The sequence below is a fragment of the Trichophyton benhamiae genome, assembly GCF_000151125.1.
Source record: "Trichophyton benhamiae CBS 112371 chromosome Unknown contix00201_1.exp, whole genome shotgun sequence".
Lineage (NCBI taxonomy): Eukaryota > Fungi > Ascomycota > Eurotiomycetes > Onygenales > Arthrodermataceae > Trichophyton > Trichophyton benhamiae.
The window spans coordinates 325,249-349,036 of NW_003315098.1; the positions used below are offsets into that span (position 1 = coordinate 325,249).

The 23,788-nt window shown below is 50.7% G+C and overlaps 6 protein-coding genes across 6 annotated transcripts; 3 read left to right on the forward strand and 3 right to left on the reverse strand.

Annotated features, from left to right (window-relative positions):
- Nucleotides 1-13: 13 nt before the first annotated feature.
- On the reverse strand, nucleotides 14-1,213 carry ARB_00855 (NmrA family transcriptional regulator, putative; the record flags this gene model as incomplete). The annotated part of the gene is made up of 4 exons (XM_003012926.1): nucleotides 14-85; nucleotides 148-642; nucleotides 838-975; nucleotides 1,034-1,213. 4 exons carry the CDS (start codon nucleotides 1,211-1,213, stop codon nucleotides 14-16), a joined length of 885 nt encoding a protein of 294 aa, XP_003012972.1.
- Nucleotides 1,214-5,108: 3,895 nt separating this feature from the next.
- ARB_00856 (MYB DNA-binding domain protein) lies at nucleotides 5,109-9,917 on the forward strand (the record flags this gene model as incomplete). Its single annotated transcript, XM_003012927.1, has 3 exons — nucleotides 5,109-8,591; nucleotides 8,653-9,707; nucleotides 9,797-9,917. The coding sequence occupies 3 exons, from the start codon at nucleotides 5,109-5,111 to the stop codon at nucleotides 9,915-9,917; spliced, it is 4,659 nt and encodes a 1,552-aa protein (XP_003012973.1).
- A 671-nt stretch (nucleotides 9,918-10,588) lies between these two features.
- ARB_00857 (uncharacterized protein) lies at nucleotides 10,589-10,816 on the reverse strand (the record flags this gene model as incomplete). The annotated part of the gene is made up of 1 exon (XM_003012928.1): nucleotides 10,589-10,816. The coding sequence occupies one exon, from the start codon at nucleotides 10,814-10,816 to the stop codon at nucleotides 10,589-10,591; it is 228 nt and encodes a 75-aa protein (XP_003012974.1).
- A 1,379-nt stretch (nucleotides 10,817-12,195) lies between these two features.
- Nucleotides 12,196-13,318, forward strand: ARB_00858 (uncharacterized protein; the record flags this gene model as incomplete). Its single annotated transcript, XM_003012929.1, has 2 exons — nucleotides 12,196-12,408; nucleotides 12,464-13,318. 2 exons carry the CDS (start codon nucleotides 12,196-12,198, stop codon nucleotides 13,316-13,318), a joined length of 1,068 nt encoding a protein of 355 aa, XP_003012975.1.
- Nucleotides 13,319-16,895: 3,577 nt separating this feature from the next.
- Nucleotides 16,896-21,485, forward strand: ARB_00859 (MATH and UCH domain protein, putative; the record flags this gene model as incomplete). Its single annotated transcript, XM_003012930.1, has 4 exons — nucleotides 16,896-17,607; nucleotides 17,671-19,800; nucleotides 19,866-20,850; nucleotides 20,909-21,485. The coding sequence occupies 4 exons, from the start codon at nucleotides 16,896-16,898 to the stop codon at nucleotides 21,483-21,485; spliced, it is 4,404 nt and encodes a 1,467-aa protein (XP_003012976.1).
- A 737-nt stretch (nucleotides 21,486-22,222) lies between these two features.
- ARB_00860 (uncharacterized protein) lies at nucleotides 22,223-23,512 on the reverse strand (the record flags this gene model as incomplete). The annotated part of the gene is made up of 2 exons (XM_003012931.1): nucleotides 22,223-22,884; nucleotides 22,948-23,512. The coding sequence occupies 2 exons, from the start codon at nucleotides 23,510-23,512 to the stop codon at nucleotides 22,223-22,225; spliced, it is 1,227 nt and encodes a 408-aa protein (XP_003012977.1).
- Between the last annotated feature and the right edge of the window lie 276 nt (nucleotides 23,513-23,788).

The window sequence follows — 23,788 nt, forward strand, 5'->3', positions numbered from 1 at the left end:
TTCATATGATCCTTTACTTCAAATGAGCCCAAGCAGGTTCCTGTTCGACGAATTTTTTCCAGGTGGTCGGGGCCTCGTCAAGAAGCTATCATGGCAAAGTTAGCATCCTGTTATAACGCCAGGTTTCATGAATGAACTGCCACTTACGTCAAGACTCTCCTTCAGGCTTGCACCACCATAATACCCAAACATATACAATAGTTGCATATTCTGAAGCATCTCCTCCCTTGCTTTCTCCGACATGTTGCCTATGGCAAGGATCCCCTTGAAATCCTCGTCCGGAATATGGATAGCAGCGCCGCCCTGGCCATCCTGCGTCTTGACAGCTTGAAACTCGGCGATAATGCGGTCTGGAGTATAGTAATCGGTTGCTCCATATATCTGCTTCCCAAGGACTTTCTCCCGGTTGAGCAAGATGGCTTTGACGAATTTTCCGGTATCCCGGTAGCTGTCGAAAAGGGGAATGGGGGTATTATTTGGAACCGGGTTGCTAAAGTTATATACCCCGGATACGTTGTTTAGAGTGCCAGCTGGGATATTGGACATGTAGAAGCCAGGAAGGAAGAACGTGGCTGGTACATCGATGCTGCGAATATATTCCTCCACAGCAGCTTTGGAGTCAAAGTGAGAGACTCCTGTGAGCTTTCCGCCAGACACTTATATGGTAGTTAGCTTGACGTTTCTTTGGTTCGAGATGAGGCAGAGACAACAATACCCTTCGTCACATTGATCAAGCTACTCCAGATCAAATGCTGGACATTATCCTCCTATACATTTTGACGTTACGTCAGTATAACGGGTATCGTTTGAATACAGGAACGACTATGAGAAACGCACTTTAGCGGCATCAGCGATATTCTTGCCCTGCCGAATCTCCGTCTCGGCGCTTCCTGTCTCCCAGAAATTGGTGACAGCATATACAGCGTATGCGCCCTTGAAAGCTTCGATGAGAGATTCTTTACTGTTGAGATCCGCCTAGACACTGTTAGCCCGATAAAGTAGTAATTGGGCATTCGTTAACTGTGAAGCAAACCTTGACACACTCAACCCCTCGTTTAGCCAGAGCCTGGGCAGATTGCTTCGATGGATCTCTTGTAATTGCACGGATAGAGAACTGCGCTGCGGCCTTCTCATCGCCGAGGATGGAGTTGATAACCGAACCACCCTGCTTTCCAGTCGCCCCAAGCACGACGAGGAGTTTCTTGTCTGCCATATTTGTCTGGTGTGATGAAATGATATCTAACGATGCTTGAAGACCCTAGTTATCGGCGTGATAACGGGCGTAGTTATATAGATTAGATGGAAGGATGTTTGGAAGAGGGGGACTCGATTTGACATTAAATGCTGTGTCGCCAGTGATGTCATTTAAGTGATCCGGCCGGAGCAGTGGTATCTATGAAGCTCTTATATAGACATTTTTCTTGCTATGTCTAGAACAACGCCGAATACAAGAAATGTCTCATTTCTAATCGAATCTCTTGTCTCCTCCCCAGCTCGCTCTTCACGAAAGGGCCGAATGTGGCGAGGACATGGTTTGGTAATGCTTAGGTGGCTGATAGCTGGTAGTTTGTAATCCGCTGGGAACATCGACCAACTTTTACCTTGCTGAATAGCCAATTTCAAGGCGTTTCGGAGCAAAGCAAGCACCGACGGCGACGATGTGTTAGGTCGCCGTGGAGGGTCAGAGAAGAACCTGCAAGTGGTTACACTGCTGGTTGTTGCGTCGTCGCTATGCAGTGTATGTAGGGTTGTCCTTTTGTACACAGAATGTTGATTGTGATATTATTGTGTACTCAGAGGCCGACGCGTCTGGATATGGTATGGTTAATGCATAGTCTCTAATTGCGGTTGAAAGCCTGCCTGATCTTAGTTGAGGATATATCTCGGACGAATAATTTGTGCGTTCTGGTACGACGGGAGGCGTGGAGTATACGGAGTTACATCGCGTTCAGGGTTTGAGATCGCAATAATATCACAAATAATTGAAACACCGATGTCCTCGACCTAGCGGGTTGTCCTGTCAGCCAGTCTGTTTCTTTCCAGCCAGCCAGTAGAACGCTCAACATGCAGTCAGAATCAGTCAAAATCAGTCAAACTTAGCCTTCGCTATGACAGTCCATATCATCAGCGCCTTTATGCTTCATGCATATTTTATTATGCACATTTTATACAGTATATGCACTCCCAGATTACATCATGGCAAACTCACGTGATGCACCTGGGGCTTTTGCATTTTCTTCCTTTTATGTTTCCATCGTCGGACGAAGAACAAAAGGGACAAAAATAATAATAATCACTATACGAAGCGAACCAGAGAAAAGGGCGAGTCACAGCGAACGCAGCGAATGGCGATGCAGGAAGCGGAGGTCAGTGACCCCTCCTGGGCGACGAGGTTTCATGATGGCGGTTCTCTCTCGGGCGGCCCCTTGGACGGTGCTTGCGTGGTGCGACCCCAGAGCCAGCGCTGCTGCAACTGTCTTGCTCGAGAACATGCGGACATCCCTGCGTTCCTTGAAATTGGCGGCCAATCAGCGCTCGCGTGGGCGACGGCGACCAACCTCCTGAGCATCTCTCGGCCAGGATCCACCGTCCAGTCCACACTTGACGGGATTTGCAAGTTCGATTCGATGCGCAAAGACTGTGGCCATGCAAGCACCGCAGCTAACATGTTTCGGGTTAGCGCCGTACAACTCTTGATATTCTTAGGTCCCAGTAAGATTGATTTCTCTGGTTGACCGTCACCACGCTAACCAGGCCCTAGAGGTGCCCAGAGCACTCTGTCTTCAGGATTTGGGCAGATGGCATTATGACTTGCTACCGTCTGCGTGTTCGAAAGCTGCCGTTTTTTCTCTCGTCTCCGTGAAGTCGTGTGCCTTGCTGACTAGGACTTTGAGGTGGAGAAGTGCCAAAGACTCGATGGAGTACTCCGTACTTTTCGCGGAATAAAGCAACCTCGCCATGTGGTTGTCGTATGATACGCAATAAAAAATGAAACAAGGGAAAGGATGCGCGTCTTTTAAGTAGACACCTACCGGGGATTTGTGATGGAAGCCTGATGTTTGGTGGAAATAATAAGCGTCAACACAAAAGCAAGCCTGACGTGAAGGCGATCGAGCTCACTCCCTATCTAACTATCACGTGACACGCACCCGGCCCACTGGATTATTTATTTTTTTTTCCCATCAAAAAGGCACATGGATGGAGGCAGCAGAGGCAGGCAAGCCTAAAAAGCTCACTGGCGGCGCCTAGGGCCAAGGGACATCAAGCCACAGCGACGACTAGTGGCTCGCACCAGCACCAGCACCACGCAAAACACAGAACGCTGCTGGGAGAGTAACGACGGGCGGGCGACGACGACGGCCTGCTTTCTGCTGTGATTCGCTGCCCCTTGCTATCCCGTCACCCTGGGCACACCTCCTGGCCTCCCCTTCGAGCCTTCAACTGCGGCCAAATCAGCTGCTGGCGATGCGAAATAAAAAAAGAAGATCTGGAGAGGGACCTACCACGTGACCAACGCTGTTCCAATGCGCGCGAAAGAAGAAGGAACGAATAAAGGTGGTCCTTGCCTAAAACAGTGCAAAGCCCGCTAACCTAAGCTAAAACTCTTTTACTAACCTGAGCTAACTCGGCATCCTCGAGTTTTCCAGCCCTTCAACCTCCCTCCAACCCTCCCTCGACGCAACAACAAGGACATCGACAGCGACGACGACGTTGTGATCGCTGAAGATAGGATCCACCGCAGCGGCAGAGACGAGCTCAAGGCCTGGAGAATCAGTTTATCCCAGGCTCCGTTTTGGGATTCGCCTCTTTTTTTTTCTTTTCTTTTCTTTTCTTTTCTTTTCGCAGCCTCAAATAACGAAAACGGGGGGGAACAAGAGAATCGAAACCAGACTTGTTACTTGCGCTGCATCGACGCGCATTTTCTCTCATCTTCATTCTGCTTAATTTATCTCTAGCCGGATAGTTTCTCTCTCTTCTTTGGCAGTTTCGCCTTTTCTTCTTCTTCTTTTTCTTCTTTAATCCTTTTTCTCGTCGCTCCTTTATCCATCTTTATCAACTTCCCGCTTCACCGCAAGAGAACTGCGTTCCGAGGAGGAGCTGGATATCGCTCTCGTTTTTCTTCCCGGTCTACCTGGATCATCGACTGTATCTCCTGTCGTTTCCCCCTTTCCCGCCTTGTCTGGACGGAAATTGGACCTCTTGCATCCCTGTAATGCAAGGTTGACTGCCTGATCTTGAAGCTCCATTCATCAACTGCGCGGTTCCTCTGTCGCCCACCGCTTGGTGCTTGTCTCGCCGCGCGATCTCCTGCCCGGGATTTCGTGATCCCAAAGAGGTTCACGCCTTAGCCACGGCTCTTCAAGGTGTTTCCGTTTATCATATCTCTCCATTCGCCTTTCCCGCAATCCTCTTGCGCGTTGGCCGTTTTTCCCTCTTGCGTCCACCAAAGCCGGGAAATCACGTGTTGAACTTTATTCTTCAAGATTACATAATATTGATGCGGTCACGTGTCTATGGCTTCTCGATTCCCGCCGCGGGACCGCTCACCACCGCCATCTAGATACGGCGACAGGGGCCCGCCGCCGTCTCATGGACCATCACATATACCATCGGGCCCCAGGGGGAATGACGATGTCAATTCTACACCACTAGGTCGAGACCCTCCTCGTGGTCCTAAGGCCCTCATAGATTCGTCCAGGGGTGGCCATTTCCTTCCATCCGGCCCAAGGGGAAGAGGATTCCCTAGCCGGAACGACTTCAGAGATCGAGATAGGGACAGGATCGACCCCCGGGACCTGAGGGATGGCCCGCCGCCCCGAAGAGGCGATGGAGACCGTGACTGGCCTCGTAGAGATCGCGGGTTTGATTCGCGAGACAGTCACGGTCGGATGGGGTTCGGTCGAGGACGATCGAGGTCCCCTCCTATGAGAGACTTTAGAGACTCAAGAGACAGCGGACCCAGAGAACTGGATATACCACGTCTACGCAGAAATTCAAGAGATGGACCAATTTCACTTAACACACCACTCTCAGATCTTCCTCCCCTGAGAGGAGGTTCGATGCGAGGCCGTGGGCGTGGTGACCGAGATCGAGGGCGAGGGAGAGGTATGCCGCTGGAAGATAGAGATCTATTCAGAGGGCGGAGTCGGTCTCGCGATGGCTGGCGAGACGTCCGCATGGACCGAGACAGGGAGCGTAACCGTGACCCACGAGATCGGGATAGGGATAGAGATCGAATGCTCGATCGAGAACTCGACAGGAGGGAACGCTTCGACCGTCGTGATCGCGATGATGATAGGTGGTCGCAGCGCGACGACAGAGACCGGTTTGAGCGGGTGGAGCCTTGGAAAAAGGATCGACCACCAGCTCGCATCGATACCAAGACTTCTGGTTCTCATTCTGCCAACCCGTCATCTGCTGTATCACAAACCCCAACCCTGATGTCTCTCGGTACGCCCGCAGTTGGCACTGAAGACGAGGTTACTGCTGCTTCTGCTGCTGCTGCTGCTGGGCCCCGAAAAGCTGGTAGTACATCTTCCACTCCCAGGGAGTCAAGGCGGCCATCGGAAAAGACAGAGCATGTCACCCCTATCCGTACACCGACACACGTCCAGTCAACGACGGCTCAACCCGAACAGCCTTCTGAACGGCCTACACCACAGTTCTCTCCTTCTCCTGCTGCCCCAGAAGTGCCTGCCTTTGGTTCCCTCTCTTCTGCTGGCTCGGCTGCTGCTATTACGGAAACCGCTACCCCTGAACCATCAAGAAAATTATCACAATCGGATACCCCCAGAGAGCGTCCTGATCTATTCCCTTCCACCCCTATCAAGCCTCCAACTGCCCCTAGAGCCGATAGAGTGGATGCACAGCAACGTTCCGACCGGAGTAAAACTGAAGTGCCCCTTCGATCCAGTCGTCCACCGTCAGCCTCTCCGGTAGTCCAACCGAGCTACATGATTGACCATAGCCACCCTGTCCCCGCACTTGACCGAGGCATCACTCATGAGCCAGCGCCTCAATCAAACAAGGCCAAGGATACTCATGCTTCCTCTAATGAACAGGAGCCCGACCTTTTTCCTTCGTTACATGGCCTGTCGGGCTCCAGTAACGCTGCTACCCCGTCATCTACTCGCGCTTCATCTCTACCGACACAAACTCAATCGCAGCCACAGAAGTCACCGCCACCTCATTCAACCTCGCTTTCTCCAAACTCCCAGCATGCATCTATACCTACTGGGCCAAGAGCGCAACAACAGCGCTCCACCGGTCAACGGCCCGGAGCCAAAAGTAGTAATCAATGGGTCAGGCCAGGGTATGTGAATAGAAGAATGTCAGCCACTAACTCACCGTCAAGTAAGAGAGACCTTTGGGATGAGGGGAACAAAAGACAGGCGCTTGAAAGCCCGTTCGTACCCGAGGGTCCTCTTAGCAGCAGCGGCCATGGGGATGAGGAAGCTCAACCATCTATTAGCCCTGTGAATGGAGAGGATAGCGAAAAGAGAGAAAAGGAGAAGGCAAGCTCTGAGCCAACAAGAGAGCACACTGAAGAAAATGAAACTCGTCCATCAGAGGAGGAAGTACAGGGGCAATCTCTTGATGCCGATAATGATACAAAGATGCTTGATGCACCGGAGGCTGGGGAAATCAAAGAAACGGAAGAGACTCAGGAAGAACCAGAGCAGCATATTCCAATGCTCTTCGATGAACCGAGTGACCAGCAATCTGATGATGATGATGCCCTAGATGAAGAAGACTTCAATCAATCCGAACAACGTTTCGAGAAGGAAATGCTGGCCCTAAAATCAGAAATCCCGCTGCCTCCGCTGCAGGACCCAGTTGTGGTTGATCTACTCATGAAGATTCAGATGCTTGGGATGATAGCTGACGGCGCCGCACCAGCAAATCTTGATCAGCCAGGAGCTGCCATGGAAGTTGAAAGTCCTGATAAGCCGGTTGCTATCATCCCATTATCGGGTAAAGAAGCGGAAGAGGTCGAGCTTGCGGAAGAAGTAAGACCTATTGAGAATGCTGCGGGGACGCCTGTGACAATACCTATCATCGAAGCCAAGGCGGTAGAATCATTGCCATTCCTACCTTCTGGTCCACCTACCCCCTTCTCGGATATGGAAACGTTACAGGAAAATTATAAACTCCATGAACGTATAAAGGATTCGCTGTTGGAAGATATCATCAAACAACGAAGTGAAGTTGCTAAACAACATGCCGTCTTGCGTGAGCAGTACGCGCGGTACTATAAAGCCTGGAGACTGAAAGTACGCGACATGGATAAAAAGAAAGAGGAGGCGAGGAAAGCTGAGTCGGAATTATCATCCACCCCTCCGCCCTCCGCGGCCGCTGCAGCAGCTCTCCCTGTGATCGAAGGAAGGCGGGGATATAAACTGAACAGTGAGCTTGACTTCCAACTTGCTCTGAAGGCATCCGCAATCACAGCACAGGAGGAATCAGAGCGTCGTCGAGATCAAGAGGCCACCGTTCACCCTGACATGACTCGTGAAGCCCGTATCCCGGACATGCTGGACGAGTACCAGAAGAAAGCAAGTCTCTACCAAGACACTAACCAAATGGTCGACCCTGCGGATGCCTTCACTGTTTTTGCCTTCCATCCCCCGCCCAACGACTTTACGCCTGAAGAACACAAAGCTTTCACTGAAGCCTTCATGGCTCACCCGAAGAAATGGGGCAAAATTGCTGAACTACTTCCAGGCCGTACTTTCCAACAGTGTGTGATGCATTACTACTCTACCAAAGAAGAGATCAAGTACAAGGCCAAGCTTAATAAGAAGTGGACGCGCAAGGGACGCGCAAGAAAAACTGCAAGAGCCCCAAGATCAAATGCTCTCATGGCAGATTTGGGAATCCGACCTGCTTATGATGCAGATGATGCAGAGACACCTGTTGTTACCGATACAGGAAGGCCCAGACGTGCGGCTGCACCTACATTTGGCGAGTCAAATGCCGACACTGAAAGTAACACCCCCACACCGGCGTCTGGGAAGCGCGGAGGCGCAAAGGACTCCGGCGATCAGCCTGCTGAGAGAGCCCCCGGAAGACGAGCTGGTCGTGGTGGCGGTGGCGGCCGTGGTGGTCGAAGAGGGAGGGGAGGTGGTCAGCAGGCTGCTTCGAGGGCGGAGCCTGCACCACCTACGACTGCAGCTGCTGCAGCGTGCGCTAGTACCCTGCCTGCAGTCGCCCCCTTGCCAAAACCTGAGGCGGATGCCGTGGAATCATTAGTTGATGCGATGTTGAAAGCTAAGGAGGAGATCGAGAAGCCGGTGGAAGAGGCCGTGGTGCGCTCCAAACCGAGTAGAAGCTCTCGCAATAAGGAGCAGCAGCAGCAGCAGCAGCAGCAACCGGCACAGAAGCAACAGATGCAGCCAGTAGTTCAGCCAGGCCTAGAGGCCCCTGAGCCAGGTTCAAAGGGAGGCCCGGGCGATGGCGGGTATGGCTCACTGCAGCCTACCAGCTATTGGTCTGTACCTGAAGTCAAGGATTTCCCAGACCTGGTGGCGCATTTTGGCAAGGATTTCGACGCTATTTCTCAATTTATGAAAACAAAGACACCAACGATGGTATGCATTAAATAATTGAATTCTCTAACAGAGCTGGGTGGATGCTAACAACTTTTTATAGGTGAAAAACTACTTTCAGCGCCGTGTTGACGGTGGGAAGACGGAACTAGAAGAAGTTGCATTGATAGCCGAAGCCAAGAAACTGAGAGGCGAGCCCACTGGACCCCTACCGACCCCGAGTGTTAGCTCAAAGCGACGATATGAGGCTACCCCATCATCAATTGCGCCACGAGCTTTGGCGCCCAATATGGAACATGCTGAGATGATGGACAGAACCCTAGCGCCTAAGGCCAAGCCATCCGTTATCAATATGGCACCTGCACCGCCTGTGATACAACCACGTCAAGGTATGGAGAAAGACCGGTCACAACCAAAACTATACCCCCTTGTTCAGGCTCCTGCAAGTCAGCCCAACCTCGCTGCCACCAGTGATGAGCTCCACCAACGCTCTGTCAGCACCTCACAGTTGCCTCAGTCCCATCGAAATCAACAAGGGCCAAGAATGGGTTATTTCACTGATGAGCGTAGGGAGAGCCGTCCTCCCGTTCACATAGCTGCTCACATGTCAGAGCAGGACGTGAAGCCAATACCGTCTTCATTGACGAGCCAAGTAACTCCGGGGATGCCATTGCAGACTCTTCCGCGACAGAACCCAAACGTTGTGCCCCAAATTCAAGACCTTGGAGACATTCCACGCTACGGCCCGCTGTCGCAGCCGCCTACATTCCCTCAAGGGCCTTACCTGCAGCCGCCGGGTGGTTCACGCAACACCTCAACGACGCCGCAGTCACACTCTCGTCGCTCAAGTCGTACAATTCCTTCTGCCGTCACTTCTCCTGTTCAAAGGCATATTAAACTCGACACTGATCCAAGTGGAATACCAGCCATGGAAAGGCCGGCGCCCATAGGCCCTCCAGCGTACTTAACTCCTAGTCATTCTGTATCTGTAGGCCGACAAGGCCCTACTCTTACCCCACCTACGGACCATGGTCGACCGAGAATAGCTGCCGCACCAGTGCCACCAGCGCCAGAGCCTCAACGTCAGGTGCCTGCGAAACGTTCCAATATCATGAACATTCTCAACGATGAACCGGAAGAGCCTCAGCCAAGGAAAAAGTTTGCAAGCGAACAGTCAGCGCCCTCAGTTGCTATTGGGCCGCCCTCTCCATCACGGCCTGTTTACCAGGGACGTCATTCCTCGTCAGGCCAGCCGGGTCATTCCGAGGATCAACATCATTATCAAAGGCAGCCACAGTATTATTCTGGTCCATCTCAGCCTCAACATCACCAGCAACAGCAGCAATCTCAAGTACAATCTGGATCTAGTGGACAATATGCGGAACCTCCGTCCACCTCGACGAGAGGTTCTACTACTCAGGATTGGATGGCGAGGTTTGATCCTCGCGAGCAACAACAATCACATTCCAGTTCTTCTACTCCATCGATTTCCAGACTACCTAGCTATAGTCATGGATTCTCTGGTTCCGGGCCTCATACGCCTCATTCTGTATCAGGCCTTCAACATATGTCCGACCAGTCTCAAGCTGCCACCCAGCCACGCCAGTCGTTTTCACATCAGCCTTTGCAGCAACCGCCAGTGCAGGGCTTGCAGGACCGGAGCCAGCAACCACAGCCACACCTGGGTCCCGCAGGGCGAGAGTCCCCAGGTCCTCGCCATATCCAAGCCCACCCGCACACGCGGTCGCCCGTTCAGCGACACAACGCCCCATACTCTAGCAAAGTCTCGCAGCAACGTTCTACGTCGCCTTTACCGTCTGGCCCCGGTAACATGAACCCGCATGTGAGCCAGATGTCTGGTTACAACCCGCCTGGGGTCAGCCACCATAAAGCTTCTCAAAGCCAACATCAGCCAGGTCCTCCGCATTTACTGTCTCAATCCCACCAGCATGGGATGCATGGAAGTAATGGGTCACAGTATGGTCCACATGTTCAGCAACTGGCGTCATCCACCTCACGCCACGCACCTCCACCATCCGTCATGCAGCAAGAACAGCAGGCGCACCAACATCAGCATCTTCAGCACCAGCACCAGCATCAACGCTCGCATCAGCCTCAGCCACACCCGCATCACCAACACCATCAGCATCAGCCCTCCCTCTCGTTAAGTCAACGTAGCAATTCTCCTTTCGGTCACAGCCCACATATGACTCCTCAACAAGTCTCTCATACCCAAGGGATACCTCGTGCTGGGGGTCCCATGTCATCTTCCAACGCACCTAGTCACCCTGGCATGAATATAGGAAGATCATATACCCCTCCATCAAACCTGAGCCAGCATCACCCCCAAAACGGCTCCAACAGCGGGCTATCCTACTCAAACACACCGTCTCATCCTCTTCACCAATCCGGCCAAGGAAATAACCTTCATCAACAACATATACGACCGCGTCATGGATCTGGTGGGCCCCCACCCTCCGGACCGGGCCACCATAATATCTACCCGCAAGAACCCAGACAATGACCATATTGGATAATGGCTTTAATTCTATTGACTTTTTTCGACTTTTCTTTTTCTTGGCCGCCTTTGGCCTCGTGTATTACCATGATATGTGTGGATGCCCTGATGTCTCAGCTTGAAAATGGATGCTGCATAAATAATCACGTCTCCTTGTCTTGCCGTCAGGGTCTATTCAATTCAGTCTTCCAAGTCCTATAGTTTTCTTTTAACCTCTTCCCCGTTTACTACTTGACTTATTCTGCATTTTACGACTTCTGATTCTTTTTTGTTTTGTTATTATTAGCCATTCTTATTCATACGGACGTTGGCTGGTTTTCTGTCTCGGGATTTTTTTTCCTTGCCTTTCACTTGTATGCATATAGTTTTTTCTTCGTTCTTTTTTTCCTCTACATGGCGGGACGAGATAAGATGGGTTGATTGACTAAATGCGGTACTGAAGCATGGACATGGGTTTGATTCATACGTTCACATATCATTAATAGTCGATAAATATCTGTATATCTGTGCCTCTATCAAAGTTTGAAATTATATAGATAGTCATTAATAGGATTGACCGCATTGTCTGGTACTATTCCTCATCGTATAGAAGATCCAGAGACATGATATAGCAGATCCAACAAGAGCTTTGCTCTATATGTCAAGGAAATAAGCGGGAACGAGGTATCCAAGCAATTAGGCTTGATTAGCAGCTACACCCGGCGCTTTCTCTTCCCAAGAAGGGTCTTGTTATTACGATTTTCATGCCCGGCTCGGTCGTTACATCACTTACGGCATCTATACCCAGACTCTTTCTTGAAAACCTAGTTAAGCGACAAGCGAAACAGCCGCGAGTCTTTTCGCCTGTTATAACTCTATTACGCATGAGCAATGACGTTTATTAGTCAGCTGGATTCATTTTCTTTTTTTTTTTTTTCTTTTTTTTTTTTTTTTTTTGGCGGGATGTCATAAAAGAGACACAAGCGAGTTGCCGTGGCAGAGACGGTGACAGTGAGAAGGAGGAGAATGAGAGGAATAAAAGCTTATCATTAGCTGGAAGTTGGCCTCGGTTCGCGATTACGATTGACACCTTGCTGGCAAGTGCTGTGCGGTCGAAAAAGGTCATGAAGTGACTACCAACATCCCACCATGACGTCCGAAAATGTTGCGCCTGAGGGCGCCAAAGCAGCTGTGCTGGTCCCGTCAGAGGCTATTCCTGAAGACGCAAAGCAGGTTAAGGGGCTCGAATTTGATCAATATGCCGACCGAGACATTACCGCTGCGGAATTAGTCGAGAATATGGCCACAATGGGCTTCCAGGCCAGCGCTGTTGCTGAAGCAGCTCGTGTCATAAACGACATGGTAACGGCATACTTACCCCACATATAAACTAAGATATATGCTAACAGGTACACAGAGAGCCTGGCGCGACCCAGAAACTGGTGATAAGACCACAATCTTCCTCGGGTACACCTCCAATCTGGTATCCTCCGGTCTCCGGGAAACAATCCGCTATCTGGTTCAACATAAGCATGTCTCTGCTATCGTTACAACTGCCGGTGGTGTAGAAGAGGACTTTATTAAATGTCTTGCTCCCACTTATCTGGGCAGTTTCTCTTCCCCAGGAGCCGGTCTTCGCTCCAAGGGCCTCAATCGTATCGGCAACCTTGTCGTTCCCAACAGCAATTACTGCGCCTTTGAGGACTGGGTAGTTCCTATTCTCGATACTCTCGTTGCCGAGCAGGAAGCATCGAAGTCGACAGAAACACCTATTCATTGGACACCAAGCAAAATCATTGCCCGCCTGGGCAAAGAAATCAACGATCCTTCATCTATATACTACTGGGCCTGGAAGAACTCTATTCCCGTCTTCTGCCCTGCCCTGACAGACGGCAGCCTCGGTGACATGATGTATTTCCATACATTCCGCTCCTCTCCTGACCAGCTACGAGTTGATATTGTCGAAGACGTGCGTGCCATCAACACTTTGAGTGTTCGCGCCAAGAGGGCTGGCATGATCATCCTCGGAGGTGGAGTGGTCAAGCACCATATTGCTAATGCATGCCTGATGCGCAATGGTGCCGAGAGTGCAGTGTATATCAACACCGGCCAAGAGTTTGACGGCAGTGATGCGGGAGCTCGGCCTGATGAAGCTGTTAGCTGGGGCAAAATCAAAGCTAATGCAGACAGCATAAAGGTCTATGCTGAAGCAACTGTTGTGTTTCCTCTCATCGTTGCTGCTACATTTGCTTCCCAGAAGAAGCAGGCTTAAAATAGCCCTTTGAATACATTCAGAGTCGTCGGGTTCAAGACTCTCCTCAGCATCCCATGCATACGGCGTGCAGGATATGTTAATATCTATTAGCAGAAGGACGTGTAGGAGTTCACTACAAGCCCGCACACCGAATATGTGCCTGGGACATCATACAGTTTGTGGGATATAGATCCATCTAGGTCATATAGACGAAACAACTAGGCTGAAAGCTCACGAATATACGAAGCCCGTCTCTTTCCAAAGATATGTGACGCAAAAGCCTTCAAGCTTCCGGTCCGAATATGGTCGGTTCTTTTTAATTAGAATGCTACTCTGCTATGGAAATTGCGGTCCCGAGATCAGCCCTCTCTTTAATATCCGACAACGTCGATCTGTGGTATATCGGTAGAAAGTATACATCCTGCCTTATATGTGGCCCTCATTGGCTATGTCACCAGTTTGGAAAATGGGTTCACATTCCCGGCGAGAGTGTTGCAGTCAACGACCATGTTGACGTCACGAAGTGCTCATCCTTGACTGACTCGCGAGTGAACGACGTAACTAGCTAAACCCACCGGCGATCCGAGCCCCATTAGCTACCGGTTCAATAGTCAATTTAGTTGCCTCGCGGCCGATGCGCGGACTTTAGCATAGGCGGCGTTTTCATCCATCAAGGAGGGTTGGCGACATCATGAAGCTATTTTCTAAGGAGGCAAGCAGAGGGTCGTGATAATGTCACAGGGCTCAAGTTTATACATACAAGTGAAAGTCGCTACCTAGTGGGATGATATACTGGACCAATTCCATGCATAACTGCCTGATGCACTCGATCTAGCTCCATTCAACATTAGACACTGCGATGTACCAATCTCTGGCATTCGCTGAGGGGACAGTATAGTATCGATGACTGACTGACTTTGAAGCCTAACCGAACTTCCATACCGCGGTATTCTATAGCTTGTTAATCGGCTTTACTAGTGACTAGATACGGAGTACCAGGGGTGATATAGCAATCTATTTTGCGACAACTTAACTGCTGTCTCAGCGAAGACCATGGAGATGTTAAGATGCCCCTGGGTGCTATTTGACAAGCTAACAGGTTGAACGACCACTTAACTAGTCATGCAGGTGATCAGGGGCTCAATTAACTAGTTAGCTAGCTATGAAATTCCACACATTACTGCTGCCTGTTTTCATCCCTTAAGCACCTCCTCTGCCTGCTCCGACTTCGTTAAACAGAATATAGACCACCAGCATGCCCGGTATCAACTTTACCTACGAGTACTTTTGCGATTTTGTCCCTATTTTAACCCAGGCCTCCTTATCGCCCACCAACGCCAGCAACCTCAACCCCTTATCCATGAAGTCTTGACCCACTACACTGACTCGACTATCTATGGGGTCGGCGGCACTCCATCTTGATATCCATCTCTGAGGACCTAGCCGTGAAGGTCTCCTACAGAACTGGCGGAGAGCATATCCGTCACGAGCAGTCCGTCTTCACGCTCCTACAGACCGAGCCCTGTCCATACATAGCTCATTCTTACTTCTCCGCACCAGACATCATCTTTATGGAGCTTGTAAGGAATGGCACGCTCTACGACCGCATGGGGCAGAAAGACAAACCACGCCCTATCATGAAGTGGATGCAACAGCTCTGCGAGACAGCGGTGGCTTTGGAGAACATAGGATACGCCCACGGAGACATCAACCCTCGGAACATCCTATTTGACGACCAGGATAACGTTCGACTAGTTGATTTCGATCATGCACCCAAGATCGGGGAGAAAGTAGAAGTGGGTGAAGAACCGTATGTGCGTCGCTGCGGGGCCCACTATGGGATCGCAGGAGCTTATACAGAACAGTTTGCCTTGGGATCTGTGCTGTGGTACCTGACTCGGGGCAAGGAATTGTATTCCGACATTGATGGAGCAGAGTAAGTCAATAGGCTGAGCCGGCGTATCTTTCCCGAAGTGGACTCCGACGATCCCATAGATGCGATTATTAGTAACTGCTGGCAGGCGAAATTTGACTCTATGGCCGCTTTGGCGAGACGGGTTCGTCAAGTCGCTTTTGAAAAGAGCATTGAAGAAACGAAGAAAGAGTGTCAGCAGTACTACGATTCTCTCCGATCTGCTTTAGATAGTACAGAGTGATGTGCAGAATGATTAGCTTAGCCGTTAGAACCGTCGCTTGTTAGTAGATAGCATGGTGTTGATCATTAGTGTTTCATCGTCTGTTTTCCTTTTGATCAGGTCAGAGTCGCATGACATGGCGTTGTTCCAGACCCAGGAACGCTAACTTCCAGCAGATCCATCTCCTTATTTGAGTTCGACGTCAACAGGCAGCCGAGATAACTACTCTGCCGAGCTGTGATAAAGACTCGAAGCTAAGCGCCGGGGTGGAAGGTGTGCACATGGTGGTGGTGGTGGTGGTGCATGGAGGAGCACTGTGCCCACAGAGCAACATCAGTCATAGCTGTGCCGCCCTCTAGGCAGCAGCACGGCTGCCTGCTGTCAGTCCCTTGCCAACAAGCCAGAATCATCACTTTGTAACCAGTCATCTCGACTAAACTTCGTATCCTGGACGGATGCTGGGGCGGTGGATCGGTTCCACTCTGGAGGTCGAGTCACTGGCTTCAAGGGTGCTTGCACTCTTCGGCCAGAACTCGCAGCCATCCAGCCAACAATGCAAGATCCCAGCACCCGTCACGACAGAGTACTGTAGCCTAGAGAGAACCGAGTCAGCGAGGAGTCATGAACGCGGGCTGTGGCTGTAGGGTATCGAACTATACGGACCAGCTGGGCAGACAGGCAGATCGGGTCGGCAGGGAGAGCCACCGGAGCCAGCGTGTCTCCAGCCAGCGATCTCCAGCGTCTCCGCCATCCATGTCTCGCCGGCGCCGTCTGTCCTGGCCGTGTCTTCCTTGTCCCGTCCTGGCTCCTCCTGGGCCTGTCTGCGGGCGTCTCGCCGGTGCTGCTGGTTGCCTTGCCTTTGCCCTGCCCTGCGGCCGGCGATGCTGGTTGGCCGGCGAGCGCAAGGCGGTTAAACCCTCTTTTGGGGCTAGCGGGCTCCCCGTTCGGCTTAGTCACCAGAGCTTCCCGCTAGGCTCGACTAGTTAAACGGTGAGCCCCAGGAAGGCCAGCATCATCGACCTCCGTCACCGTCCATCCTTCTCCCCATCCCCATCCCCATCCTCGCCCAACAACCAGCTCGCCAGCAACGCCAGCAGCGCCCTCGACGCCTTCTTACTGCTCTGTACGCCTCAAGCCCTCTACTATCACCACCGTCTGCCATCTAGGAGACGCTCTGTGGCTGTTCACTGCTCGCCAGCTAGTCTTATCTCCGCATAGCTGTCCGTCATAGCTGTCTCACCCTCCTCTGCTGCCTCTCCCCGGCTAACCACGTCTGCTCTCACAGCTGTCTGTCCAGATACAACGCTCTTGCGGCTCTGTTGATGTGTTGTCTGCCTCATCTTGTATTCATCTGCAAGCCAGAAGAGCCCATCTCTCACGCACAGAGTACAGCCTAGCCCCCAGCCTACGCACAGCCATCCTCCCCATTCACGGCACAGCCTTTCAGCTCATAAGAGCCAATGGAGGTTGCCGTGGAAGCTCAACGAGCCTCTCTCAGTCAACCGGCCCCTCCCTATACCTCTTCCTCTCAGACTCATGCTTCAGCCGAGCCAGAGCCGCAGGCTGAGTCCCCAGATCGCCACCAGGACCAGCAGAGTCACGACCAACCGCTACAAAATGGCGTTATGCCCACGGTAGCAGGTGTCCCTCCATCTTCTGCTATACACAGCTCTGCTACAGAGACAGAATCCTCGGCTCCTGATCGACCGGCCGTGGAAACTCTTGCACCGGTCTCCTCTGAAACAACCGAGCAGTCAGTCAACACTCAGGTTGTCGAAGTCATCGAAACTCCTTCAACGGATGCTCCCGTTGTGAATGGAGAGCCGGACACGATGGAAACCGATACCGCTGTAAATGGCGGTCAGGCTCCAGTGGATGGCCAGATTCAGCCCCAAAACGAAAACACACCCGTCAACGGTACCACCGAACAGCAAGATCAGTCACAACCTCGAGAGAATGAGGCACCATCAGAGGACTCCTCGCCTTCTACCGCTTCTGACGGGTCGACAGACTCCAGTGAGTCAACCGAGCGAACGGGAGAAGACTACGACGAGGAGGACGAGAATGATGAGCCGGCCTACTGGGCCGAGTACAAGGAGGATACCTCCGTGGCAGAGGGAGACGAGCTCAAGGAGATCGAAAGCGGGGACGCCGATCACAGTGCTCATGAGTGTAAGCCTCACAGTAAACTACTTTTAAGCAGCGCAGCCACTTAACTAACCTTCTTCTCGATAGACGATTACATCGAAAAATCATTCTACCATGAACTAGACGATCCAGAGTACAAGCCGATAGAGAAAGCCCGTATAACGTGGAAGATAACCGGAGTCCGGGGTACCAAGGAAAAGCCTAACAGAGCTACCATCATTCGGTCTCCACCAGCCTACATCGGCGGATACTATTGGACCCTAAAGTTCTTCCCTCGTGGAAACAGTGTGGGATCACTCAGTGTCTATCTCGAGTGTTCCCCAACACCACCAGTGCAGGACAAGGTAGTCCTCGAGACTGAATTCAAAGTCCTCAAGGGACCTCCCGATGCGGTTTTGAGCGACCTGACCCCCGACCAAGAATTTAAGCTGGCTGCCACTGTCGCTCCACCCAAGTCCACACAATCCGAAGAATCTTCCAGAAAGAGTCAAGAAAAGGACCGAGAAGAGCTTCCAGAGGCAGACAGCGAGGAAAAGACAGACAGTGAATCGTCTCCCAAGCCGAAATCGGACTTCCGTATCTCGGCTCAAATCGGAGTCGTCCTCTACAACCCAGACGAACCACGAACAGGCTGGACTCAATCCTCCTGCCACCAATTCAACTCCCACAACTTCGATTGGGGTTGGACACACTTCCATGGGCCCGGGCCGTGGAACACCATCCACCTCCGCCAGCATGGCCAGCGTCAAGCCCTCCTCCGCAACGATACTCTATGCTTTGATGCATACATCCGCCTCTTCGATGACCCCACAAAATCTCTGTGGTGGCATTCTAGCGACTCTGAACCTATTTGGGACTCTTACTCCCTTGTTGGCCTCCGGCCTATGGGCGATGTGTCGGTGAACTACTGCCAGCACACAGCAGGCCTAGTGCCATGGCTTCTCCTAACTCCATTTAGAGAAATGGTCAAGAGTATCGATGTTATGAAGCATATCAATCATATCGCCGCTCGCCCAAAGCCGGTGTGTGAGGCACTGCAGGTTATCGTACATGAGATGACTGCAGAGAACATTGCCTCTGTACGGACCGAAGGAGTACGAAGGGCGCTAAGATACCTGCTCGAAGCCTCTGGAGATGTAGTTGAATTCTGGGAGCGCCTTCGACGAAGTCTCCAGATCGAACTTGCCGGCACTGATGCTATTGAGAAGCTGGCCTCCATCTTTGACAGCCCCCACGATGACTCGAAGATGTCAGACGAGTCATTAAATATGCTTCCTCGTGATTTCAACAGCCGCATTCGTATCACCTCCGAGAATACTGAGAGCATTCAGTCCGGTGTCACAGAATACTTGAAGGCTCGGGAGGGTAAATGGTCCCTCCCTCCTGTCCTCCAGATCGAACTCTCCCGCCAGAAATTCGATAAGAAGGCTCGTCAGTGGAAATTCCTTGTCAACCGTGTACACCGTAATGAGGAACTTGATCTCTCTAGCTTTGTCGACTCTGAGGTCCAGGGAAAATACACATTGTTCAGCTTCATTGCTCACAAGGGCCATCGGACATCACGATGGTATTACCCACTCGTTCGGCCTGCTGGCAAAGGAACCCATTGGCTCGCCTTCAAAGGTGAAGACCCTTACCGAATCGAGTGTTTGACTGCCAAAGCTGCCACAGAAAATTATGAAGGCCTAGATATTGCAGAGGTTGGCAATGGAGAGCCCGTCAACGCCGAGATCGCAGTCGCATTTATCTACATCCGCAATGATCTGCAGGACCAATACTTGACTCCCAAGCTTGAGTCCTGGACCCCTTCGCCTGCATGGCACCGTTATATGCAGGGTCTCTCCCCTGATAGATCAGCTGTTGAGCCAGAGCAGCAAATTCTAGTTGTCTTCTATGGCATAAACGGCGTGTCGAAGGATGCACGGAATCCTGCGGCGGCATATGATGTTATTGACCATCTAACCTCGGAAAAGGACACCATAACAATGACCGTTCCAGTTTCAATGAATATCGGTGAATTGAGAGCCAAGCTTGCGGTCCAACTCTCAACAGATGAAAAGCCAGTTTCCAACGAAAGAATACGTATGTGGACTATTGGGGCACCACATGAGGTCCGTTTGTTCAATTTTAGCATGGAGCCTCTAGTTTCTATGGGCTTTCAGCTTTCTAGCCTTGGTTGGAATGCTTTGCGCATATGGGTTCAAATCTTGAATGAGGGTAAGCAATAACTAAAATTGAATGTCGTGCGAGATATAGCATACTGACTTTGACTTCTTCTTTAGAAGATGTGAAATACTTCTCCATCCCCGAGTTTGTTCCCCCACCACCTGTTCCCAATGAAACAGATGTGAAGGAGGATTTGCCAGCTCCTCCATCACCACCCCCCGTTGAAAACGAGGAGCAACCTCAGCCAGCTCAAGAGGTCCAACCGTCCAGCCAGGATGAAGATGTCGAAATGAATGATGCTAGCCCTGAGGAAGCACCTACCCAACCTAATCAGAACCAGGATGAACCTGAACAGCATTCAGAACATGTCCCTAGTGCACCAGAACCGCCGGAACATGAAATGTCCGATAATGCGCCTGAGCAACCTGAGACTAATGGCATTGAACCCACCTCCGTCCCTGAAGCCCAGACCGATGAGCAAGCTGCAAACGAAGCTATCATTGCCTCAATAATAGCACAAGACCTTGCACTCCTAGACCAGCCGCAGGAAATGGACACAAGTGGCAGCTTTACAGAAGCCAACGGAATTCCACCCCCTCCCCCTATGATCGACGAAGAAGCCGCAGGTTCCCCAAGAAATGAAGTTGAAGAAAGCAGAGAAGTTCAGGAGCGTCACCCTGGCTCTGAAGACTCGCAGATGGAAGGTTCTCCGATTGTTGAATCTCAAAACGATGCCTCTGAAGAAACAAATGCCCAAACAAGCCAAGAGGAGGTCCAGAGAGAGGAGCCCGTGGTTCTTGAGCCTCCGGTCACGAAATCAGACCTTATCTTGCCATGCGACCAAGTGTACTATTTCGTCCAGGAATTCGATGCTGACAAGCAGACTGTGGAAACCGTTGGTGCTTTCTTCGCGAGATCATCTTGCAACATTCGCGAGCAGGTTCGAAAGACCCTATCTCTCTCTGAAGATCAGGGGTACAACTTCTGGTCCCGCCGTAAGGCCGTGGCTTCGGTTCACAGCGTGTCGTCAAGTCACAAGTTCAGAGATCTGATAAACGACGTTGGATGTATCATTTTTGGAAAAACCATCCCCAAACGCCGGTAAGCAACCAGTATAAATCATAACTAAGTAGTAGTTACTAACAAATTATCTAAATAGACAAACTGAACTTGTGGAGGAAGGCTGTTTCCTTTCTCCAGACCGTCTTCTGGAATATCTATGGGCCGTTGATCGCCAACACCCAACTAAATCCTTCACAGGCAAAAAGACAATAGAAGCCATTCTAAATGGTGAATACTACTCTGGTGACCTCTGCAAAGGTTACTACCACGGCAACGGAACTCATATCTCCGAAGCCGGTGACACCTATACCGGTGACTTCGTCCAAGGCCGTCGCCAGGGTACAGGTATGATCGAGCACAGCTCTGGTGACACGTACACCGGTGACTGGTTCGAAGACCAACCACACGGACAAGGGACGTGGGTCGAACACAAGACTGGCAACAAATATGTTGGCGGCTACCGTAACGGTAAACGCCACGGCAAGGGCGTCAGTTACTGGGAAGTAGCTGACGAGGAGATGAACCTTTGCCAAATCTGCTATACCGAAGAACAGGACTCGCTGTTCTATACCTGCGGACACGTGTGTGCCTGCGGAACATGCGCGAGACAAGTCGAGATTTGTCCCGTCTGCCGAGAGAAAGTCATCAGCGTCGTGAAGATTTTCAGATGTTAAGCATGATATCTATTCGCATATCATATACCATAAACCAAATACACCAATACAACATCCTACCACCCATACATGGACTGAGAATTAAAAACCATCTTCTCCCTTTTTCCAACTTACCCCTATATCAACCTCATTTCAAAATCTCTCCCTAGATCAAATGGTCTCTTTACATGGCGTCCTGTCTTTTACCTGAGCCAATTCCAGCAAGTTTACTCCCTTTTTTCTTTCTTTTTTTCTACCTTTAATCATGACTTGAACGCTTGGTGTGGTGTTAACCTCCACGATTCCCTCTCCTTTTTCCTCCCCGAGTTTAGGCTATGTTGATCTTTTCCCATTATCTTAACCCAAGTGCTACTTTTACCCGTTCCACTCATCTCTACCCTAACTCTACTATCTTCTTCCAATGTATTCAGACCAAAGTATCCATACCTTCTGGTGCCATGTTGCTTTGCGGCTTCTCACGGCGTAAATTGTTCATTTAACCCCTGACGATGACGAAATATTAGTTTGAAATCCTTTCTTTCATTTACCTAGTTATGCTATCTACACTGATACTCATTCGGGCCCGAATTAGACGTTTATCTTTCCAAAAACAAAAAAGTCCATAGTTGTTTATCATTTGCTAGATGAGGCTTGCTTGGAGATCTAGAAGTACTAAAATATCCCGGCCGTGGTAGCTGAACTTTGTGCCAATGATAAGACAAAATGACGGGTAGGTTTGGAGTGCATAAGAAGAAATGTCAAGTATATCTGTCCATCAGAGCCTTGAATAAGGGATCCTGCAGAAGCTCAGCTGCAGTTGGACGTTTCTCTGGTTCCAAGCAGAATCCCCGGCGGAACAATGAAGAGGCAACTTCAAGCTCGGCTTGATCAATGTCGGGGCGCAACCGTTTTATTTGGATTTCGAAGGCGCCTTGAGGACTTGGTTTTGTATCCTGATCATACCAATGGTCTTTATATTCCCAGAAAAGACTCCCCTTCCACTCAGCGGGGAGTGGACCAAGGCTTTCAACCATACTTGGAATGATATCACCCCCGAAAGTATTCCTGATAATGGGAAAACCCAAATAGAATTCCGAGAGTACACACATGTAACTCCACATGTCGCAGGCCGTGCTGGGTGGGAAGCCATGAAGCCGTTCTGGAGAGCAATATCTCATGGGTGGCCGGCCTTCTCGCTCGCGGGTTACCTGTTCACCGACATTGATGGCGAGGCTATAGTCTCCAAGGTAAAATGTGTCTTGCTGTAATTCCACCGGAACCTTTAATGGTATGACTTGCTGAGCTGATTTCCATATCTCGAACTGTAGCTTAAGAGGGCGACCAAGTAGTTCATATTTGTACTTCTTCGTATGATTTTTCATCGGAGCAATGCCTTGGAAGCAGTTGTAACCTGTCACATCTGTAGATAGATAATGTTAACAATGCCGTTTGAGTGTTTGCTCTGGAGAGAGAGGTGTCATACCCCGATGTACAATCCCAGCCCTATGTAGATTATCAAGAGCCTCAAGCATTTGCCTAGCAGCTAACATCCGTGAAGCCATTGATAGTTTCTCGAGCTTCGGAAAGGTGAGACATTCGCCGACCCAGGGGAATACCAGAACTTGGTGGTGATTGGACGCTTCGCCTTGGAGCGAAAAGGTCCTCAGGTAAGTGAGAATATGGGAAGTGTCCTTGACACGTCGAATGATCTCTTCGTGTATCTGAGCTTCATGTTTGCCTATCTGACTCGAGTCGGTGACTTTAAGAGCCACGTCTGTCTTCTTTTCAAGGTCGTAAGCTAGCCAGACGGTAGCGAAGCCACCATGTCCGAGTTTATGGTCGATGCGGTACCTGTCATTGAGGGTTTCTCCTATGCAGATTGGATAGAAGGCTCTTGACGCCTCACTGTCATATCTAGAACTGTCCTCGCAGTAGTATTCGATATCACCCTCTTCTTCCTCCGTAGTCACAAAGTCGCCCATGTCAGAATCACCATCATCCGGGATGTCACCGCTTTGCGGGGGTATATTCATGTCTTGTGGAGTCATTTGTATGGAAGTCTGAGGACTCGCCGTAACTCTTCTTTTCGGGTGTAGAGTAGAAAGGTTCTGCCTGTTCTTTTTGTAAAGTTGCAGTTTTGAAAGAGTCTGAAGGTGACAGGATTTGGTGATGTCGAAGTTCTCTTGAGCACGCTGTTAACTCTAGTTTGAGTAACTACCTAGCTATCTAGTAAAAGAACCCTGCAAAAATCACATCACGCATGGGAAGTTCCTCCAAAACTGCTACGGAGTAATCAGCCAATGGCGGCAACAACAATAGTAGCA